General features: G+C 42.6%; 1 protein-coding gene across 4 annotated transcripts in view; it reads left to right on the plus strand.

The window, feature by feature from the left end:
- Positions 1 to 22973, plus strand: part of LOC130190641 (endonuclease V-like) — a 38361-nt gene extending 15388 nt beyond the window's left edge. For 2 of the 4 annotated variants that reach the window (XM_056410153.1, XM_056410155.1), the window contains 2 exons: positions 6828 to 6890; positions 22693 to 22973. In XM_056410153.1, coding sequence (XP_056266128.1) covers positions 6828 to 6884 — 57 coding nt within the window. In that variant the 3' untranslated portion in view covers positions 6885 to 6890; positions 22693 to 22973. Of the gene's footprint in view, positions 1 to 6827; positions 6891 to 11155; positions 11428 to 22692 lie in introns of those variants that run through there. The other 2 variants (XM_056410156.1, XM_056410154.1) reach the window with 2 other exon arrangements.
- Positions 22974 to 23798: the final 825 nt, after the last annotated feature.

Here is a 23798-nt window from a genome sequence, read left to right on the forward strand (position 1 = left end):
GCTCTGACCAATAGGAGCAAAGAGCTCTTTCCGTGTCCCGTGGTCCGGCTCGGGAAATATTGAGTTCATCGGTCCTCATCTTTCTCCAGAATGAAATCCATTACTCCACACACACACACACACACACACACACACACACACACACACACACACACACACACACACACACACACACACACACACACACAGTGATGATGGGAAGACATCCACCAGTAATGGGCCTGGGATGGACAATAACATCCTATTTCCAGAGCTCTCTGGTCTGAGTGCTCTGGAGAGGAAGTGACTGAGAGGAGTTCAAAGATTCATCAAAGTATTATTATTATAGTGTAAAGTATTATCATTATAGTGTAAAGTATTGTTATTATAGTGTAAAGTATTATTATTATAGTGTAAAGTATTATTATTATAGTGTAAAGTATTGTTATAGTGTAAAGTATTGTTATTATAGTATAAAGTATTATTATTATAGTGTAAAGTATTGTTATTATAGTGTAAAGTATTATTATTATAGTGTAAAGTATTGTTATTATAGTGTAAAGTATTGTTATTATAGTGTAAAGTATTGTTATTATAGTGTAACGTATTATTATTATAGTGTAAAGTATTGTTATTATAGTGTAAAGTATTGTTATTATAGTGTAAAGTATTATTATAGTGTAAAGTATTGTTATTATATTGTAAAGTATTATCGTGTAAAGTATTGTTATTATAGTGTAAAGTATTATTATTATAGTGTAAAGTATTGTTATTATAGTGTAAAGTATTATTATAGTGTAAAGTATTGTTATTATAGTGTAAAGTATTATTATTATAGTGTAAAGTATTGTTATTATAGTGTAAAGTATTGTTATTATAGTGTAAAGTATTATTATAGTGTAAAGTATTATTATTATAGTGTAAAGTATTATTATAGTGCAAAGTATTATTATAGTGTAAAGTATTGTTATTATAGTGTAAAGTATTGTTATTATAGTGTAAAGTAGTATTATTAGAGTGTAAAGTATTATTATAGTGTAAAGTATTGTTATTATATTGTAAAGTATTATTATTATAGTGTAAAGTATTGTTATTATAGTGTAAAGTATTATTATAGTGTAAAGTATTGTTATTATAGTGTAAAGTATTGTTATAGTGTACAGTATTATTATAGTGTAAAGTATTATTATAGTGTAAAGTATTGTTATGATAGTGTAAAGTATTGTTATTATAGTGTAAAGTATTATTATTATAGTGTAAAGTATTGTTATTATAGTGTAAAGTATTATTATAGTGTAAAGTATTGTTATGATAGTGTAAAGTATTGTTATTATAGTGTAAAGTATTATTATTATAGTGTAAAGTATTGTTATTATAGTGTAAAGTATTGTTATTATAGTGTAAAATATTGTTATTATAGTGAAAGGATTATTATTATCGTGTAAAGTATTGTTATTATAGTGTAAAGTATTATTAATATAGTGTAAAGTATTGTTATTATAGTGTAAAGTATTATTATCATAGTGTAAAGTATTGTTATTATAGTGTAAAATATTATTATTATAGTGTAAAGTATTGTTATTATAGTGTAAAGTATTGTTATTATAGTGTAAAGTATTATTATAGTGTAAAGTATTATTATTATAGTGTAAAGTATTGTTATTATAGTGTAAAGTATTGTTATTATAGTGTAAAGTATTATTATAGTGTACAGTATTGTTATAGTGTAAAGTATTGTTATTATAGTGTAACGTATTATTATTATAATGTAAAGTATTGTTATTATAGTTTAAAGTATTATTATTATAGTGTAAAGTATTGTTATTATAGTGTAAAGTATTGTTATTATAGTGAAAGGATTATTATTATAGTGTAAAGTATTGTTATTATAGTGTAAAGTATTATTATTATAGTGTAAAGTATTGTTATTATAGTGTAAAGTATTATTATTATAGTGTAAAGTATTGTTATTATAGTGTAAAGTATTGTTATTATAGTGTAAAGTATTATTATTATAGTGTAAAGTATTGTTATTATAGTGTAAAGTATTGTTATTATAGTATAAAGTATTATTATAGTGTAAAGTATTGTTATTATAGTGGAACGTATTGTTATTATAGTGTAAAGTATTGTTATTATAGTGTAAAGTATTGTTATTATAGTGTAAAGTATTACTATAGTGTAAAGTATTGTTATTATAGTGTAAAGTATTATTATAGTGTAAAGTATTGTTATTATAGTGGAACGTATTGTTATTATAGTGTAAAGTATTGTTATTATAGTGTAAAGTATTATAGTGTAAAGTATTGTTTGTGTATTTCCGGCTGCATGGAGTCGATCTCCAGGCGGAACGTCTTCCTGGAAGACGGCGCTCTCCATATTTAACGTGTTCAGGAGGCCATAAATCTCCATTTCTGTTTTTTTCCGGACATCTCAGGAAGACAGTGAACGCCTCACAGCTGCTCCATCAGGCTGGGGAACAGACGGAGCCTCAATGGGAGGGACAGGAGACGGTAAAAGAGATGGAGGGATAGAAGAGATGGAGGAGTGAGAGAGATGGAGGGATAGAAGAGATGGAGGAGTGAGAGAGATGGAGGAGTAAAAGAAATAAAAGGGATGGAGGAGTTGAAAGGATAAAAGAGATGGAGGGATGTGTGTGGGTAGAAGATGGACAATAGGAGGTGGAGCAACAAGCATTGAGAGATACTGATGGTGTTTTATGTGTAGAAATTATATTAAATCTATGAAAGACACATTTATTGTGTTAGAAGCAAAAGGATTTGGGTTTGTTTGTTTGTTTCTGCAGAATTCATCGTGTCCGCCCAGCAGAATGAAATGTATGTTTTTGTTTATGTTCTCTGGCTTCAATGTGTGTGTGTGTGTGTGTGTGTGTGGCTTGTTTTTGATGAGTCTGCACTTCTTCAACTTTCTCTCAACCCTCTGTCACGGCGCTGTTTTCCTCTTCTGCCGTCTCTCATCCCCCCCCCCCCCCCGCTGCTCCGCCTCCACCCTCTGAATAATTCAGGCCTGCAGAGCTCAGTGTATTTTTGGTTGTTGTCATCTCTGCAGTACCACAAACAAAGCACACACAAACACACACACACACACATGCCAATTCTCCTGAAGCGAGGCTGTCGAGACAACAACAGAACTCCCAGCCTGTGAGGCGTTGAGACTCGCTAACGACTCAGAGTTCACCGTCAGAACCAGAAGCTTCCAGGACCGGTTCTGGATCCTGTTCACTCGTGTTGGGTTTCTTCCATGTGTGTGAGTGAGTTTTGTGTTCATCACTAAGCGAAACATGGACACGGTCTGCACCTCCTCGCTCTGCACCTCCTCGCTCTGCTCCTCCTCGCTCTGCTCCTCCTCGCTCTACACCTCCTCGCCCTGCACCTCCTCGCTCTACACCTCCTCGCTCTGCACCTCCTCGCTCTGCACCTCACTGAGGAGCAACAGATGCTGCTTTAAAGCTGCATCCACACATTTATCCTTCAGGTTGTGAGTCTGAAAACACAACATACTACAGGCCACTCCCACTACAGGACACGCCTACTACAGGCCACTCCTACTACATGATAATCTACTACAGGACACGCCCACGACAGGACACGCCTACTACAGGACACGCCTCCTGCAGGACATGCCTCCTACAGGACATGCCCACGACAGGACACGCCTACTACAGGACATGCCTACTACAGGCCACTCCTACTACATGATACGCCTACTACAGGACACGCCTCCTACAGGACACGCCCATGACAGGACACGCCTACTACAGGACATGCCCACGACAGGACACGCCTACTACTACAGGATACTCTACTACAGGACACGCCTACTACAGGACACGCCCATGACAGGACACGCCTACTACAGGACACGCCCACGACAGGACACGCCTACTACAGGACATGCCTACTACAGGCCACTCCTACTACATGATACGCCTACTACAGGACATGCCTACTACAGGACATGCCCACGACAGGACACGCCTACTACAGGACATGCCTACTACAGGCCACTCCTACTACATGATACGCCTACTACAGGACACGCCTCCTACAGGACACGCCCACGACAGGACACGCCTACTACAGGACATGCCTACTACAGGACACGCCCACGACAGGACACGCCTACTACAGGACATGCCTACTACAGGACACGCCCACGACAGGACATGCCCACTACAGGACACGCCTACTACAGGGCATCCTACTACAGGCCACGCCCACTACAGGACATGCCTACTACAGGCCACGCCTACCACATGACACACCTACTACAGGCCACGCCTACCACATGCCACGCCTACTACATGACACGCCTACTCCAGGCCACACCCACGGCATGACATGCCCACTACAGGCCACGCCCACTACATGCCACACCTACTACAAGCCACGCATACTCCAGGCCACACCCACGACATGACATGCCTACTACAGGCCACGCCCACTACATGCCACGCATACTACAGGCCACACCCACTACATGACACGCCCACTACATGACATGCCTACTCCAGGCCACACCCACTACATGACATGCCTACTACAGGCCACGCCCACTCCAGGCCACACCCACTACATGACATGCCTTCTACAAGCCACGCCTACTACATGACACACCTTCTACAGGTCACGCCTACTACAGGCCACGCCTACTACATGACACACCTTCTACAGGCCACGCCTACTACAGGCCACGCCTTCAAAACGGTCAATGTTTGTGTTAAATATCTCGAGTCTTGGCTGCTACTTTACACATTTGATAGCTGTGGAACAATAGAAGTTATTTTGATCTGTGTTTCTGGTCATAAGATGAAGTGCCGATCAATATTCTCTGATCTTTAGTTTAGTCGCCGTCTGGCGGTGTTCTTTCCAAAATATCGGGAACTGTTTATCCGATCTTCTTCTCTGGGTTTATTGTCGGGACCAACGGATGTGACACAATCAATATTCATAAACTTTTCAATACTCAAGGGGTGGCGCTCTGTGCAGGGGGCGGGGCTTCAGGGCTGGAGAGCCAGCGATGCCTCGCAGCTCGTATGAAGCACAACGTTACTTCAGCTGTCAACTCCAGACGAGAAGTTCTAGAGAATGCAGCCCGACGGGGGGCAACGCAACCGATCGCTCTGAACGGGCAATCCCCCCAACAACGCTGCAACCAGCCATGCAACCAAGCAATGCAACCAAGCAATGCAAACAGCAATGCAACCAAGCAATGCAACTAGCAATGCATCCAAGCAATGCAACCAGCCATGCAACCAAGCAATGCAACCAGCAATGCAACTAGCAATGCATCAATGCAACCAGCCATTCCATATTCATGGAAGTATTTCTATTAAGCGAGGAGTTTGAACGAGTGTGAGAGGATCCACTGCTTTTATATTTTATATATCCGTGTAAATTGGACATATTTGTTTTTTTATTGTCGTTCAGATAAAACAAGCAATCAGAACATGTCACCTCGGATGTGGGAGGCGGCGGCTGTTATTCACCGTGTTCTCTGGGCTGGTTCAACGTTTCATACAAATAAATCACATGAAAGAATATTTAAAATAGATGGTAGTCTTGGATTGAGACGCTTCTGTGTTTGTTCTTTTAAAACTAAATGTTTCCGTCGAGAAGCTCCAGACTGACGGCAACACTGATGGAATTGAAAGAGAACAGACGAGTCTGAGAGGAAAAGAGAGAGAGAAGCCCAACAGCGCCGCCCTGCTGGAGCATCGTGGAACTGTTCCGATGAGGATGTGACCGGTTTAAACCGGAGCTCCCGGTCTAAATGTTAATATATGTCCGTGTGACATTCTGGACTCTGGACCTCCACCGAGAGACGAGAGAGACGGAGGAGGAGGAGGAGGAGCAGAGGAGCACAGAGATCTGGAGGAAGAGAAGTTCAATGAGGAAGAAGAAAATAAGTGAGAGGAGATGGATTCCAGGAGGAGAATAATTTAAAAAATGATAGAGAGAGAGAGAGGTCAGAAATAACTCTAGTTAGGCTCAATGGGTGAGTGACAGAGGGAGGGAGAGAGAGAGAGAGGGAGAGAGAAGTTGAAGGGCTGGAGGATAAAGATCTGCCTCAGGCCACTGGACCAGAGCAGACACCTGTGTGTGACTGAGTGTGTGTCTGTGTGACTGTGTGACTGAGTGTGTGTCTGTGTGTCTGTGTGACTGTGTGACTGTGAGTGTGTGTCTGTGTGTGCGACTGTGTTCTACATGCCATGTCTACTACAGGCCACACCCACTACATGACACGCCTACTACAGGCCACGCCCACCACATGACACGCCTACTACAGGCCACACCCACTACATGACACACCTACATTTTACACCCACTACAGGCCACGCCCACTACATGACACACCTACTACATAACACACCATAATACACCCACTACATGACACACCTACATTATACACCCACTACAGGCCACGCCCACTACAGGCCACGCCTACCACGGGCCAAACAGTGACTGGCGCTGGGTGCTGAAACAAGAGCTTGGTTTTGTTCTGTGAAGTTTGACGTAGAGGAACTTCATTTTAAATTTAAATGTGTCCTCGCAGCTTCACACCGTTTCTGACGCTGAATGTGGAACTTCCTCTCTCTCTCCCTCTCTTCCTCTCTCTCTCTCTCCCTCTCTTCCTCTCTCTCTCCTTCTCTTCCTCTCTCTCTCCCTCTCTTTCTCTCCCTCTCTTCCTCTCTCTCTCCCTCTCTTTCTCTCCCTCTCTTCCTCTCTCTCTCCTTCTCTTCCTCCCTCTCTTTCTCTCCCTCTCTTCCTCTCTCTCTCCCTCTCCCTCTCTCTCTCACTCCATCCTCTTCCTGACTCCTCCCACAGGCCGACTGTCGCTCCAGAGAATACCTCCGCACACACTTCCCGGGCACAGATGCGTGAAATGAGGTAAGCGACGAAATGCACCTCACACATCGACGTACACACACACACACACACACACACACACCTGACTCGTGTTCGTGGTGCCTTCGCACGTCGGGAGAGAATAGATTCACACGGGCTCAGAATAGGCTGAAACTCCAGTGAGTCATAGGGGAAGTTTCCCGGATCCTAAAGTGAAGCCACATGTGTGTGTGTGGGAAGCCTCGTTCTCCTCGCCTCGTGTTCCGGGGGAATCGAGCCGATGTGTTTTATTCTCTTCGTGTCTCGTTAGCTGGACGTTAGAATCGAAAAGGTGAAATTAAAGTCGTACGTTACGAACTGAACGTCTTATTTCTGCCTTTGTTAGCGTGATCGTGTGGCGGAGGTCAGAGGAGAGGTCAAACGGTTTGTCCTGTGAAAATATAATCATCACAAACACTATGGAGACAGCACCTTTCAGAGGTCAGAGGTCAGCAGGGTCATTCATGTCCTTGTGTGGGAGCATGGACCACGCTTTACTGTTTCTACCTCCTTCTATTGTTCACCTGGTCACATGACATCTATTGTTCATCTCGTCACATGACATCTATTGTTCATCTGGTCACATGACATCTATTGTTCATCTAGTCACATGACATCTATTGTTCATCTGGTTACATGACATCTATTGTTCATCTGGTCACATGACATCTATTGTTCATCTGGTCACATGACATCTATTGTTCATCTGGTCTCATGACATCTATTGTTCATCTGGTCACATGACATCTATTGTTCATCTGGTCACATGACATCTATTGTTCACCTGGTCACATGACATCTATTGTTCATCTGGTCACATGACATCTATTGTTCATCTGGTCACATGACATCTGTTGTTCATCTGGTCACATTACATCTATTGATCATCTGGTCACATGACATCTATTGTTCATCTGGTCACATGACATCTATTGTTCACCTGATCACATGACATCTATTGTTCATCTGGTCACATGACATCTATTGTTCATCTGGTCACATGACATCTATTGTTCCTCCTCTGTTGCTCTCCTGAAGGTTTCTTCACTTTTTTTACCACCTGAAAAGTTTTTTTCTATTTCTTTTCGGGAGTTGTTCCTGATCCGATGTGAGGTCAAAGGTCAAAGGTCAGGGATGTCGTATGTGAACAGACTGTAAAGCCCCCTGAGGGGAGTTTGTAATTTGTGATATCGGGCTGTACAAAATAATCTGAATTGAGTGTCGGAGGTGAGCCAAGGACACACAGGCAGAGAGAGAGAGAGAGAGGAGAGGAGAGGAGAGGAGAGGAGGAAACTTTTGATCCCACGATTCTCATCTGAAATATCCGGCAGCGCCGCTCGCTTCGACCTTCCTCCTCAGCGAGGATCAAAGCTGCTGGCCGGCTGCACTCGGACTCACCGCCCCCAATGCAGAGGACTTTTCTTTTATAAGCACAGAATTGTACATTAAGAACCAAAAACAGTGCTATGTGTGTGTGTGTGTGTGTGTGTGTGTGTGTGTGTGTGTGTGTGTGTGTGTGTGTGTGTGTGTGTGTGTGTGTGTGTGTGTGTGTGTGTGTGTGTGTGTGTGCGCTCACACCCCTCGTGGTCCCCAGCGGGGCACCAGGGGATGTCCGTGTTCATCCACCCTGACGCTTCCTGACGGGGTTGATCCTCCGGCTCTTTGATCAGCCGCTCGACAGAGAGGCGGAGCTTAGTGCTGAGTCGGCAGGTTCCTCTCGCCTGGACCCGGCCTCACCCTCTCACCCGGGGGGGGGGGGGGGGTATAACTGAAGGCCGTGGGCCGAGTAGAGCTCCGTAGTTTCTGTTGTAACAGTTGATCCTTTACAAGGTGACTCACATGTTGACCTCCTGACCTCCTGACCCTGAAGCATGGAAGCAACATTTGTCTTTTCTGGTAATATTTAAAGACGGAAGGAAGGAAGGAAAGAAGGAAAGAAGGGAAGAGCAAGAGTGGAAAAATCAATGCCTGTCAAATAGTCTCAACTTTGGAGGGAAACAATAGGGGTGTGGAGCGAGGGAGGGAGGGAGGGAGAGAGAGAGAGAAGGAAGAAGGGAAGGATGGGGGGGGAGCAACAGTGGAAAAATCAATGCCTGTAAAATAGAGTCGAAGGAAGAGGAGATGAACGTCTCCGTGGTGACAGGAATCATGTGACTCGTTTCTTGATTTCACTTTTTCACCTGCTAAAATATATATATATATATATATATATAATATATATATTCTATAGTGAGGAACAACATATCCTGTCAATAAAGCACTGCAGGAGGAAACTGTTTCCCCTGCAGTCCAACAGCAACTTGTGTTGATGCAACTTTGAATTGCCCAAAGAGGTGAATGGTTGCAAAAAATAATAATATTAAAAAAATACAGATTTTTATTTTTATAAATGTGTTTAATTAATGTAACAAAATTCTATGAGAACAGAAGTCAGTATAGAATAAAAAAATATACACAAATTACAAGGGAAAAGAATTATGAAATTATCAAATAATGTTTAAGTGTCACCTTTTATTTAATGTTATGTTCTCATGAGACAGGAAGAGGGGCGGATGTTGCGCAACAACGATCCCAACCAGCAACACGGTGGTCCTAACTCACTTCATCTCCACGGGTCTCACTTCACTTCATCTCCACGGGTCTCACTTCACTTCATCTCCACGGGTCTCACTTCACTTCATCTCCACGGGTCTCACTTCACTTCATCTCCACGGGTCTCACTTCACTTCATCTCCACGGGTCTCACTTCACTTCATCTTCATGGGTCTCACTTCACTTCATCTCCATGGGTCTCACTTCACTTCATCTCCATGGGTCTCACTTCACTTCATCTCCACGGGTCTCACTTCATCTCCATGGGTCTCATTTCACTTCATCTTCATGGGTCTCACTTCACTTCATCTCCATGGGTCTCACTTCACTTCATCTCCATGGGTCTCACTTCACTTCATCTCCATGGGTCTCACTTCACTTCACTTCATCTCCATGTGCCTCACTTCACTTCATCTCCATGGGCCTCACTTCACTTCATCTCCATGTGCCTCACTTCACTTCATCTCCATGGGTCTCACTTCACTTCATCTCCATGGGTCTCACTTCACTTCATCTCCATGTGCCTCACTTCACTTCATCTCCATGGGCCTCACTTCACTTCATCTCCATGTGCCTCACTTCATCTCCATGGGCCTCACTTCACTTCATCTCCATGTGCCTCACTTCACTTCATCTCCATGTGCCTCACTTCACTTCATCTCCATGTACCTCACTTCACTTCATCTCCATGGGTTTCACTTCATCTCCATGGGTCTCACTTCACTTCATCTCCATGGGTCTCACTTCACTTCATCTCCATGTGCCTCACTTCACTTCATCTCCATGGGTCTCACTTCACTTCATCTCCATGTGCCTCACTTCACTTCATCTCCATGGGTCTCACTTCACTTCATCTCCATGGGTCTCACTTCACTTCATCTCCATGGGTCTCACTTCACTTCATCTCCATGGGTCTCACTTCACTTCTCTTCATCTCCATGGGCCTCACTTCACTTCATCTCCATGGGTCTCACTTCACTTCTCTTCATCTCCATGGGCCTCACTTCACTTCATCTCCATGGGTTTCACTTCACTTCTCTTCATCTCCATGGGTCTCACTTCTCTTCATCTCTTCCCCTCAAGGCTTCAGATTAACCCCTTGAGGCTGATTGATTGGGCCATTAAGCTCCGGTCACTTCATTTTTGAATTTTGAATTTAATTTTTTTATATTTTTTTATATTCGTTTTACCTTGATTCCCTGTAGAGCACTTTGTAAACTTTGTTTTTAAAGGTGCTATGTAAATAAAGTTATTATTATTATTATTATTATTATCATAAAACTAAGTTTCCCCAGTTTGAAAAACTCATTCTAATCAGTATTTTGTATTTTTTATATCAGTTTTCATGCAGTTTTTCTTTGATTTTCTGGACACTTTTTTATTTTGATATTTACAATCTACAATCCAGCGTCTTCAACACGAGATTCCTTTTTATTATATAAGTATCAAATGAAGCCGTTTTAAATGCTGCATCAGCAGATCACAGCCAGGAGGCACAGCTTGTCGTTAAAATACATTTGAGTTCTCACATCCTGATGGAGCTCCGAGACGCTGGAGCTCCAGGAACATCCCTCTCCTCCTCCTGTGTGTCGTCTCTTGGTTATAATGTCATTTCCTTTCCTTGTTTCACTTGTTTCCTTTTCCTTGTTTCCTTTTTCTCTTCGTGTTTGTTCCAGTTTCTCCGGCTCGGCTTCGTCAGAACATTTTACACCCGGCTGTGATCTGAGGCTCCGCCCCTTATCTGGCAGCAGGGAGAGAACCATTGGCCCGCTGTGCTTTGTGTTGAGATGTTAACAGATGGAGGCGTCGCTGACGTTGAAGTGGTGAAGGGCGACTTCCAGCCAAGAGGATTTTATTTCATTTAATTGATCGGCTCAACGGAAACGTCTTCGTCCTCGTCGTCGTGCTTTAATAACCTTCCTTAAGCGTCGTCCCTCCCAGTGGAGAGCGTTCAGTATGCCTGGGGCATGGGGGGGGGGGCATGGTACAGTTACTGTGTGTGTGTGTGTGTGTGTGTGTGTGTGTGTGTGTGTGTGTGTGTGTGTGTGTGTTTATGTAAGTGGGAGATTGAAAGAAGCGGTGATGGGAAAGAGAGACGTTGCAAAAAGGTCAGAAATTGTAGCGATGGCCAGGGGTGTGTGTGTGTGTGTGGGTGTGTGTGCATGTGTGTGTGTGCATATGTGCGTATGTGTGTGTGTGCCCGTGTGTCTATGTGTGCATGTGTGCGTGTTTGTGCATGCATGTGTGTGCATGACGCGGCATCATTGGACTGCGAAATAATTTATTCTGTTTCCACGGCAACAACGATACAAATCATCTAGGAAAGAGAGCGGGAAGGAAAAAAAAGAAAAACAAAGAGAGGAAAACCCTTAAAGATCGACTCCCGGGAGGAGGAGGGGGGGGGGGGAGGAGGAGGAGGAGGGGGGGGAGATTGGGATGATGTGGAGGGAGTAGCTGTGGGATGTTTGATGTGGAATCCTGCAGATACAGGAAAGACCCCCCCCCCCCGTTCCCTCTTCATCCATCCTCTGTCTGAGGATCCGTTTCATCACGCCTCTCCTCGCCGCCTCGCCTCTCCTCGCCGCCTCGCCTCCCTCCCGCCACGCCGCCTCTCCGCCGTTGATGAATCGCCTCCAACGGCCCCCCCCCCCCCCCCCGTGCACCCGTCAGTGATAACAAGAACAATCGCTGAGCCTCACGGATGAGAGCCGGGGGGGCGGGTGGGTGTATAAAGTGGGCGGGGCCTGAGAGCAAACAATGCTTCGTTTACTCTTTGACGGACGGGGAGACGACTGCCGAGCAATGTGTCATCATGTTTCATAAAGTTAAAACACGTGGACAGGTACGCCGACACTCCGGTAAACTTCCAAAGAGTCGCGCTGACACTCAGAGTGTTAAACATCTATATTTGGAATCCCGTTGGTTACCTGTAGGCAGTGGAACCGGCGTCTCTGTTCCCGTCTCCATGGTTACGTCATCTCCAGCAGCCGTGACTTTATCTCACACCTGGAGGCAGCTCCACAGGTGATGTGTCCTGCTGCTGCGTTGGGAAACTCTTGACTAATAACTCTGGCACATTTACAGAAATGCTTTTATAAATGTGCCCTGATGTCGCTTATCAAATAAACCAACGAAGAAGAAAACACCCAGAACGATGATGTCATTGGAGTAAACATTTTAAGCATTCCTTCATAAACTCCATTTTGTATTTCTGTTCACTCTTAAACTGACAAGTTGTACGCTACTGCTCAAAAGTTTGGGGCCTTCAAAATAAAAGTCTCAGGTTTTCCATTCCAAATATCATCTCTAAACAATAAAATCTCCTTATCGTTTCATGTATCAAACAAACAGTTACAATAATAAAGCCAGTGTCTTCCTCCTAGGCTTTACAATACATTCATCTTAATGTTCTTCATCATATTCTTCATCATATTCTTCATCATATTCCCTATTTGTCAGAGCTTCATGTATTAATTTAAAGCGTAAGACTTTATTATTTATACATAAACTCCTCTCCCCGTGTTCCTCCCTCTGAACTTCTCACATCGCTTAAAAACAGGAAATCAACGAGCTTTCTCTTTCCTGCGAGGCTTCTTAAGATAAATCCATCTCCTGTAATATAGACTCTTGCAGGCTTGTAAAGGCTCATGAAGGTTCGTAGAGGCTCATGAAGGTTCGTAAAGGCTCATGAAGGTTCGTAAAGGCTCATTAATGTTCGTAGAGGCTCATGAAGGCTCGTAAAGGCTCATGAAGGTTCGTAAAGGCTCATGAAGGTTCGTAAAGGCTCATTAATGTTCGTAGAGGCTCATGAAGGCTCGTAAAGGCTCATGAAGGTTCGTAGAGGCTCATGAAGGTTCGTAGAGGCTCATGAAGGCTCGTAAAGGCTCATGAAGGTTCGTAAAGGCTCTTGCAGGCTTGTAGAGGCTCATGAAGGTTCGTAAAGGCTCATGAAGGTTCGTAGAGGCTCATGAAGGTTCGTAAAGGCTCATGAAGGTTCGTAGAGGCTCATGAAGGTTCGTAGAGGCTCATGAAGGCTCGTAAAGGCTCATGAAGGCTCGTAAAGGCTCATGAAGGTTCGTAGAGGCTCATGAAGGTTCGTAAAGGCTCATTAATGTTCGTAGAGGCTCATGAAGGCTCGTAAAGGCTCATGAAGGTTTGTAAAGGCTCATGAAGGTTTGTAGAGGCTCATGAAGGCTCGTAAAGGCTCATGAAGGTTCGTAAAGGCTCTTGCAGGCTTGTAGAGGCTCATGAAGGTTCGTAGAGGCTCATGAAGGCTCGTAAAGGCTCATGAAGGTTTGTAGAGGCTCATGAAGGTTCGTAAAGGCTCATGAAGGCTCGTAAAGGCTCATGAAGGCTCGTAGAGGCTCATGAAGGCTCGTGAAGGCTCGTAGAGGCTCATTAATGTTCGTAGAGGCTCATGAAGGTTCTTAGAGGCTCATGAAGGTTCGTAGAGGCTCATGAAGGTTCGTAGAGGCTCATGAAGGCTCGTAAAGGCTCATGAAGGTTCGTAGAGGCTCATGAAGGTTCGTAGAGGCTCATGAAGGTTCGTAAAGGCTCATGAAGGTTCGTAGAGGCTCATGAAGGCTCGTAAAGGCTCATGAAGGTTCGTAGAGGCTCATGAAGGCTCGTAAAGGCTCATGAAGGATCGTAGAGGCTCATGAAGGTTCTTAGAGGCTCATGAAGGTTCGTAGAGGCTCATGAAGGCTCGTACAGGCTCATGAAGGTTCGTAGAGGCTCATGAAGGCTCGTAAAGGCTCATGAAGGTTCGTAGAGGCTCATGAAGGCTCGTAGAGGCTCATTAATGTTCGTAGAGGCTCATGAAGGTTCGTAGAGGCTCATGAAGGTTCGTAGAGGCTCATGAAGGCTCGTAAAGGCTCATGAAGGCTTGTACAGGCTTGTGAAAGCATGTGAAGGCTCGTAAAGGCTTGTGAAGGCTCTTGCAGGTTCGTGAAGGTTACTGAAGGTTCGTGAAGGCTCGTTGGAGGCATGTGAAGGTTCGTAGAGGCTCATGTAGACTTGTGAAAGTTTGTAGAGGCTCATGTAGGCTTGTGAAAGTTCGTAGAGGCTCATGAAGGCTCGTAAAGGCTTTTGAAAGCTTGTGAAGGCTCGTCAAGGTTCGTAAAGGCTTGTAAAGGCTCCTGAAGGCTCTTGCAGGTTCGTAGAGGCTCATGTAGGCTTGTGAAAGTTCGTAGAGGCTCATGAAGTCTCGTAAAGGCTTTTGAAAGCTTGTGAAGGCTCGTCAAGGTTCGTAAAGGCTTGTAAAGGCTCCTGAAGGCATTTGCAGGTTCGTAGAGGCTCATGAAGGCTTGTGAAGGTTCGTAGAGGCTCATGAAGGCTTGTGAAGGTTCGTAGAGGCTCATGAAGGCTTGTGAAGGTTCGTAGAGGCTCATGAAGGATTGTGAAGGTTCGTAGAGGCTCATGAAGGCTTGTGAAGGTTCGTAGAGGCTCATGAAGGATTGTGAAGGTTCGTAGAGGCTCATGAAGGCTTGTGAAGGTTCGTAGAGGCTCATGAAGGATTGTGAAGGTTCGTAGAGGCTCATGAAGGCTTGTAAAGGCTTGTGAAGGCTCGTAAAGACTCGTCAAGGTTCGTAAAGGCTTGTAAAGGCTCGTGAAGGCTCGTGGAGGTTTGTTACGGCTTGTGAAAGCTTGAAAAAGGCTCCTGAATGTCCGTGAAGGCTCATGAAGGCTCCTTCACCTCCTCCTCTAGCAGGAGTTTGTGTTGAGAGCAACTCTTCGTTACATCTTTCCCAGTCTTCATGTTCATGAGGATTCTTGAAGCCATATTTCAGCTTCTCTCTTAAACTCTCAGGAACTGGAGACATGATGAGTTTCACTCGTGTGTTTGTGAAGTTGATTAGTTCGGCGGAGACTCATGAATAATAACAATCCTACAGAGAGCATTTGATAGACATCTGCCCCGGAGCACTTCAGAGCACTGATGAGCCTCTCTGAACAAGACAATCAGTTTGTCTGTTTCTCTGCTTTCTGTCTCGTAGACTCAACTAGTCGAGTTGAAATCACTCATCTGCACAGTAGAGATTTATACATCTCTCTGCCCATAATATTGCCTTATTTATCACAATTATAAGCTTTAGTTGCATAAGAAAATATTACAAATATCTGTTCTTGTGCCGTAAATTAAGTTTTTACTGCAGTACATTAATATAATATTAATAGTAGATTCATAGTACATTATTATTACATTAATAGTACATTATTATTACATTAATAGTACATTATTATTACATTAATAGTACATTAACTTCTGATTCTTAAAGTACTGTATTGTGTATGTAAACACATTGATTTACATAGTTGCTACATTTAAAACAAATCTCTGCCCATAATATTGCCTTTTATCAGTATTATAATTCTTTCATGGAATTAAATGACTAAGCATGATCATTTTATTCAGTTTTAGTTGATTAGGCCAATATCACAAATGTGTGCGTTGGACATATCTGTTCTTAAGTCGACAATTAAGTAAAAAAATAGTACATTAATACTACATTAATAGTACATTAGCGCTATGTTAACTGCTTTAAAAAAATACGATTGAATATATTTGGCGATGGTGCACTAGACTAACGACCTATTTTTAAATCTGCATGTTCTATTCTTCTATTCTAACTTAACTGTGCATCATATTTATCCACACACACACTCTCCCCACTGCACACACAGTACACACACACACTCATGGTAACCCCAGAGCACATAAAGGATGCAGTTCACAGCAGGTTTAATCATACCCTGGAATAATCACCTGACCCCCCCCCCCCCCCCCCATCACATGTGTGCTCATTCACTCACATTTCACTCTCTGTATGCATGTACGCGCTCGAGGGGGCATGTTTTATTTTTGTGCCTGCTGCTGCTCATTACTGAGGAAAAAAACTCAACTTCACACCCCCCCCCCCCCCACCACCGCACACAGCCAGCCACCCCCCTGGGCTTCCCCAGCAGCAGCCCCTGGCCCCTCCTCCCACAGGTGTGCAGCGCAGGTCGGGCATGTGACCTGAACGCTCTGTAACGCACCACATCCACCTGAGATGAGACGAGGTGAGATGAGGCGAGATGAGGTGAGATGAGACAAGACAAGGTGAGATGAGATGAGGTGAGACGAGACAAGATGAGATGAGATGAAACAAGATGAGGTGAGATGAGGTGAGATGAGATGAGACGAGATGAGGTGAGATGAGACGAGGTGAGATGAGATGAGGTGAGATGAGATGAGACAAGGTGAGATGAGACAAGATGAGGTGTGATGAGACAAGATGAGATGAGGTGAGATGAGACCAGATGATGTGAGATGAGACCAGATGAGGTGAGATGAGACAAGATGAGGTGAGATGAGGTGAGATGAGACAAGATGAGATGAGATGAGACAAGATGAGGTGAAATGAGACAAGATGAGGTGAGATGAGACAAGATGAGGTGAGATGAGGTGAGATGCGATGAGACAAGATGAGGTGAGATGAGATGAGGTGAGATGCGATGAGGTGAGATGAGGTGAGGTGAGATGAGACAAGATGAGATGAGATGAGGTGAGATGAGACGAGACGAGATGAAGTGAGATGAGACAAGATGAGGTGAGATGAGATGAGATGAGATGAGGTGAGATAAGATGAGGTGAGATGAGGTGAGATGAGACGAGATGAAGTGAGATGAGACGAGATGAAGTGAGATGAGACGAGATGAAGTGAGATGAGACGAGATGAAGTGAGATGAGATGAAGTGAGGTGAGATGAGGTGAGGTGAGATGAGACAAGATGAGGTGAGATGAGATGAAGTGAGGTAAAATGAGGTGAGACAAGATGAAGTGAGGTGAGACAAGATGAAGTGAGGTAAAATGAGGTGAGACAAGATGAAGTGAGGTGAGACAAGATGAAGTGAGGTGAGATGAGGTGAGACAAGATGAAGTGAGATGAGGTGAGATGAGACGAGGTGAGGTGAGATGAGACGAGATGAGATGAAGTGAGACGAGATGAAGTGAGATGAGGTGAGATGAGACGAGATGAGATGAGACGAGATGAAGTGAGACGAGATGAGACGAGATGAAGTGAGATGAGGTGAGGTGAGATGAGATGAGCAGTCAGTGTCGATGACGTTAGACTTAAAAGTCAAATGTCTTGTAAATGTTTTTATATTTTATTCAAACGTGTGAGAAGCTGTTGCTTTTATTTTGGTGTGAAGTGTTGTGCAATCCCCTGTGTAATGTTTACATTACTACACACACTGCTGCCACTATCACAGCTCCTACAGCTACTACAGTACAGCAGTCTGCCCCCCCCCACACACACACACACACACACACACACACCTCCAGCTTCACGGCCTCCAGCAGCGAGGTTGTTTTGGGTATTGATACTTATTTTATAAACAGATTATATACATTTGATGTAAAATCTGTGTACCTTCTACAGGAATTGTTGTACTTTATTATTTGATTAAATATACTTGCGTCCAGCATTGGCATCACTGCTCCTATAAATATTGGGCAGCAGTGTCAGCTCCTCTAAATCGTGCCGTGGATGTCATGTTGAATCATGAAGGCCCAATTTCCTTAAGACTCGCCCTCTGGTGTTGACGTGTTGCCTGTCACAACAAGGCAGTCGCCCGTAAATTGAGGTGTTGACGTGTTTCCTCTCAGGAAGTAGATCAACAGTTTGTAGTTAGTGAGCGTCTATATATATATAAACGATATATATATATATTTATATATATAAACATATATATATAGACGCTCACTACATATATATATACAGGACTGTCTCAGAAAATTAGAATATTGTGATAAAGTTCTTTATTTTCTGTAATGCAATTAAAAAAACAAAAATGTCATGCATTCTGGATTCATTACAAATCAACTGAAATATTGCAAGCCTTTTATTCTTTTAATATTGCTGATTATGGCTTACAGCTTAAGAAAACTCTAAAATCCTATCTCATAAAATTTTAATTTCCTCAGACCAAGTAAAAAAAAAGATTTATAACAGCTGAGTGTTTGTCAAGGCTCAGGAAACCCTTGCAGGTGTTTCGAGTTAATTAGACAATTCAAGTGATTTGTTTAATACCCTACTAGTATACTTTTTCATGATATTCTAATATTTAGAGATAGGATATTTGAGTTTTCTTGCCGTGTATCATAATCAATAATCAAGAATAAAAGTTCTTAGCTGTCAGTTGATTTGTAATGAATCCAGAATGCATGACATTTTTGTTTTTTTAATTGCATTACAGAAAATAAAGAACTTCATCACAATATTATAATTTTCTGAGACAGTCCTGTATATATACATACAAATAATATATACATATATATATGTATATAATATATGTATATATATGTACTGTATATATACTGTATATATATGTATGTGTATATACAGGACTGTCTCAGAAAATTAGAATATTGTGATAAAGTTCTTTATTTTCTGTAATGCAATTAAAAAAACAAAAATGTCATGCATTCTGGATTCATTACAAATCAACTGAAATATTGCAAGCCTTTTATTCTTTTAATATTGCTGATTATGGCTTACAGCTTAAGAAAACTCTAAAATCCTATCTCATAAAATTTGAATATATCCTCAGACCAAGTAAAAAATAAGATTTATAACAGCAAAACAAAATCAAACATTTGAAAATGTGTTTCCAGGTGTTTCGAGTTAATTAGACGATTCAAGTGATTTGTTTAATACCCTACTAGTATACTTTTTCATGATATTCTAATATTTAAGGATATTTGAGTTTTCTTAAGCTGTAAGCCATAATCAGCAATATTAAAAGAATAAAAGGCTTGCAATATTTCAGTTGATTTGTAATGAATCCAGAATGCATGACATTTTGTTTTTAAAATAAAGAACTTTTAATTGCATTACAGAAAATAAAGAACTTTATTACAATATTCTAATTTTCTGAGACAGTCCTGTATATGTATTTATATATATATGTATATATATATATTTATATGTGTATATATATATATATTTATATATATGTATGTATATATATATTTATATATGTGTATGTATATATATATATATATTTATATTTATGTATATATTTATATATGTATATATTTATATAAATATATACATATATAAATATATTATATTTTGATATATATATATTTATATATACATACGGGTGTGTGTCATTTGTGTACATTTAGTTTTGCACATCAATAAATCCAGAAGCCAGGTTGTTGAGGTCTGAGGCTCGTTTTAAAATGACCCGACAAAGAGCGAGCTGGTGATGTAATCCAATCAGAGGGCCGGCAGAGCGACCCCCGGCTCCACTCGTCCATGTCCATGTGTCCTTGGGCAAGGCACTTGCTTTAAATTGCTCCCGTGGTATGATTGTTAGTCCTGAAGGGGCGAAGGTGGTGCAGCCCGTGAACCGTTTACCATGTAACCGTGCTAAGTGACAGACTAATATGCTCATCTCAATGAAAGCCTATTTGCATATCTGTATATTATCCTGGAGGTCACTCTCATTATTTCTGAATGAGTCGAGGGGGAAGCTACGTTAAGAAGGTTGTCTGGTCGCAGTTGGTGCATGTAGGTGGTGCAGAAGCTCCTCTCACTGTTCCTCTTTCTCAGGGCGTTATGCCACAAAAGGATTTGCATAAATTCTTACAAATGACACATTCCTTGTTTGTGAAAACACATACAGGACTGTCTCAGAAAATTAGAATATTGTGATGAAGTTCTTTATTTTCTGTAATGCAATTAAAAAAACAAAAATGTCATGCATTCTGGATTCATTACAAATCAACTGAAATATTGCAAGCCTTTTATTCTTTTAATATTGCTGATTATGGCTTACAGCTTAAGAAAACTCTAAAATCTTATCTCATAAAATTTTAATATTTCCTCAGACCAAGTAAAAAAAAAGATTTATAACAGCTGAGTGTTTGTCAAGGCTCAGGAAACCCTTGCAGGTGTTTCGAGTTAATTAGACAATTCAAGTGATTTGTTTAATACCCTACTAGTATACTTTTTCATGATATTCTAATATTTAGAGATAGGATATTTGAGTTTTCTTAAGCTGTAAGCCATAATCAGCAATATTAAAAGAATAAAAGGCTTGCAATATTTCAGTTGATTTGTAATGAATCCAGAATGCATGACATTTTTGTTTTTTTAATTGCATTGCAGAAAATAAAGAACTTCATCACAATATTCTAATTTTCTGAGACAGTCCTGTAATACAATATTCTGATCTGATGTGTAAGACACAAACACCAAACTGATATATAATCCACATGTTAGCACCTAAAGGAGAAGTGTCAAGGTGTCATGTGAAAGGACCATGAAGGCTTTGTAACAAAGCCGCCATATAATAAAATAGCTCTCCTTGGATAATCAACATGGTATGTCTGTTTATTACACGCTGGCCCTTTAAGGGGAGCTCTACATCAGCGTAGTATATGTCTGTTTATTACACGCTGGCCCTTTAAGGGGAGCTCTACATCAGCGTAGTATATGTCTGTTTATTACACGCTGGCCCTTTAAGGGGAGCTCTACATCAGCCTGATATATGTCTGTTTATTACACGCTGGCCCTTTAAGGGGAGCTCTACATCAGCCTGATATATGTCTGTTTATTACACGCTGGCCCTTTAAGGGGAGCTCTACATCAGCCTGATATATGTCTGTTTATTTCACACTGGCCCTTTAAGGGGAGCTCTACATCAGCCTGATATATGTCTGTTTATTACACGCTGGCCCTTTAAGGAGAGCTCTCCTTGGACAATCAGCGTGGTACATCTGTTTACTGCACGCTGGCCCTTTAAGGGAGGCTCTACATCAGCGTGGTACGCCTTTTTATTACACACTGGCCCTTTAAGAGGAGCTCTACTTGGACAGTGGTGTAAAGACTGCAGCAAAAAATAAAGCCCCCCAAATCCCCACCGGGCCCCCAGACCCCCACCGGGCCCCTCATCGGCTCTCACATCATCGAGTGTCTTTTATTAACAATGAGCTCATAATCAGGAACACGCCATGTTGGAATGTGTGGGAGCACACGCGTGTAGAAGCCAGTGGGGACACTCTTTTATTATTACTATAAATACTGATTATTTTAATTATTTTAAGAGAGACCAGATGGGACACCGGGGAAATTTAGGTTTAAATTGCTCACATCCAATAAAAATAAAAAATATCAACAAATTTAAAAAGCAAGATTTAGTTCATACATCGATTATAACATGACATGTACAGAGGTTACAATAAACTGGAGTTAACCTTTGACCCCGGCATTGAACCCCCGGATCATCCTCCTGAGTTGCAACGGCAGAACTAACAGCGCCTGTGGGGGGGGGGGGGGGGGGGGTCAGGCTCCTCCCCCTGACCCCGAGTCAGCCTTATGTAACGACTCCATTACGCCGGGCCCCTTACGGCCCATTTGGCGCCTCGTGCCCGGCGACAACACGAGATCCGTCTCCCTCCAGAGCGCGGTTCTGGTTCTGCTGCCTCGTGACGGGCTGAGTGGGTTCTGGGTCGCTAAATTGCTTGGGGGGGGGAAGGGGGGGGGGCTAACGGGCTTCAGGCTTTACTGCTGCGGCAGCACGATGCGTTCAGGGCTTCTGTTGTTCTGTAAACTCACCGGAGGTCGTTCACCGGGCCAGAGGAGAGGTCCGAACACGCAGCGTCGGCACCGGCACGCAGCGGGGAAGGTGTGTGTGTGTGTGTGTGTGTGTGTTGTGTCTTTAGTCCCAGGTTGTGAGCTGTGTGGGAAACACAATAACACACACACACACGTAGACACACACACACACACACACACGTAGACACACACACACACACACAAATGAAATGGCATTTTCAGGTGACGATCATTTACCCTGACTGAAAAGGCGGTTGTCTTTTGTCTTTGAAAAATGTATTTTAAATACATATAAAATCACAAATATATATATAAAGCTCAGTGGGGTAAGAGGGCCGTCCTGCAACCGCAGGGTTGTGGGTTCGATCCCCGCTCTCCCCATTAGCAAGCTAGTGTCCTGTCCTTGAGCAAGGCACTGAACCCCCAGTTAACTTCCTGCTTCACCCACGCCCACTTGCTCATAATAACCTAGTTAAATGCAGAAAACTAATTTCCCCTTGGGGATAAATAAAAGTGTATATTCATATTCTTCTTAAATATATATATGTCAATATTATATATTTTTTTATTGCATTAAATTGTGTTCTTTGTCTCTACAGTTAAAAGAAGATGCAACAGAAAATCTCAAGAACTCTGAAGACCAGAATACCTGTGTGTGTGTGTGTGTGTGTGTGTGTTTGTTTCAGTGTGTGTGTGTCTGTGTGTGTCTGTTTCAGTGTGTGTGTGTGTGTGTGTGTGTGTGTGTTTGTGTCTGTGTGTGTGTCTGTTTCAGTGTGTGTGTGTCTGTGTGTGTGTGTGTTTGTGTCTGTGTCTGTGTGTGTGTGTCTGTTTCAGTGTGTGTGTGTCTGTGTGTGTGTGTGTGTGTGTGTGTTTGTGTCTGTGTGTGTCTGTGTGTGTGTGTGTGTCTGTGTGTGTGTGTGTGTGTGTGTGTGTGTGTGTCTGTGTGTGTCTGTGTGTGTGTGTGTCTGTGTGTGTGTGTGTGTGTGTGTGTGTGTGTGTGTGTGTGTGTGTCTGTGTGTGTGTGTGTGTCTGTGTGTGTGTGTGTGTGTCTGTGTGTGTGTCTGTGTGTGTGTGTGTGTGTGTCTGTGTCAGTGTGTCTGTGTGTGTGTGTTTGTGTCTGTGTGTGTGTGTCTGTTTCTGTGTGTGTGTCTGTGTGTGTGTGTGTGTCTGTTTCTGTGTGTGTCTGTTTCTGTGTGTGTGTCTGTTTCTGTGTGTGTGTGTCTGTGTCTGTGTGTGTGTGTGTGTGTCTGTGTGTGTGTGTCTGTTTATGTGTGTGTCTGTGTGTGTGTGTGTGTGTGTCTGTGTGTGTGTGTCTGTGTGTGTGTGTCTGTCTGTGTGTGTGTCTGTTTCTGTGTGTCTGTGTGTGTGTGTCTGTCTGTGTGTGTGTGTCTGTTTCTGTGTGTGTCTGTGTGTGTGTGTGTGTCTGTCTGTGTGTGTGTGTGTCTGTTTCTGTGTGTGTGTGTGTCTGTTTCTGTCTGTGTGTGTGTCTGTTTGTTTCTGTGTGTGTGTGTGTCTGTCTGTCTGTGTGTGTCTGTTTCTGTGTTTGTGTGTGTGTGTGTGTGTCTGTGTGTGTGTGTGTGTGTGTGTGTGTGTGTGTGTGTGTGTGTGTGTGTGTGTGTGTGTGTGTGTCTGTCTGTGTGTCTGTGTGTGTGTGACAGATTAAATCTATTTTCTCATGGACTCTTCAGGATTTGGGTCAGAATCT

This window comes from Pseudoliparis swirei, chromosome 24 (genome assembly GCF_029220125.1).
Source record: "Pseudoliparis swirei isolate HS2019 ecotype Mariana Trench chromosome 24, NWPU_hadal_v1, whole genome shotgun sequence".
NCBI classification, from domain to species: Eukaryota; Metazoa; Chordata; class Actinopteri; order Perciformes; family Liparidae; genus Pseudoliparis; species Pseudoliparis swirei.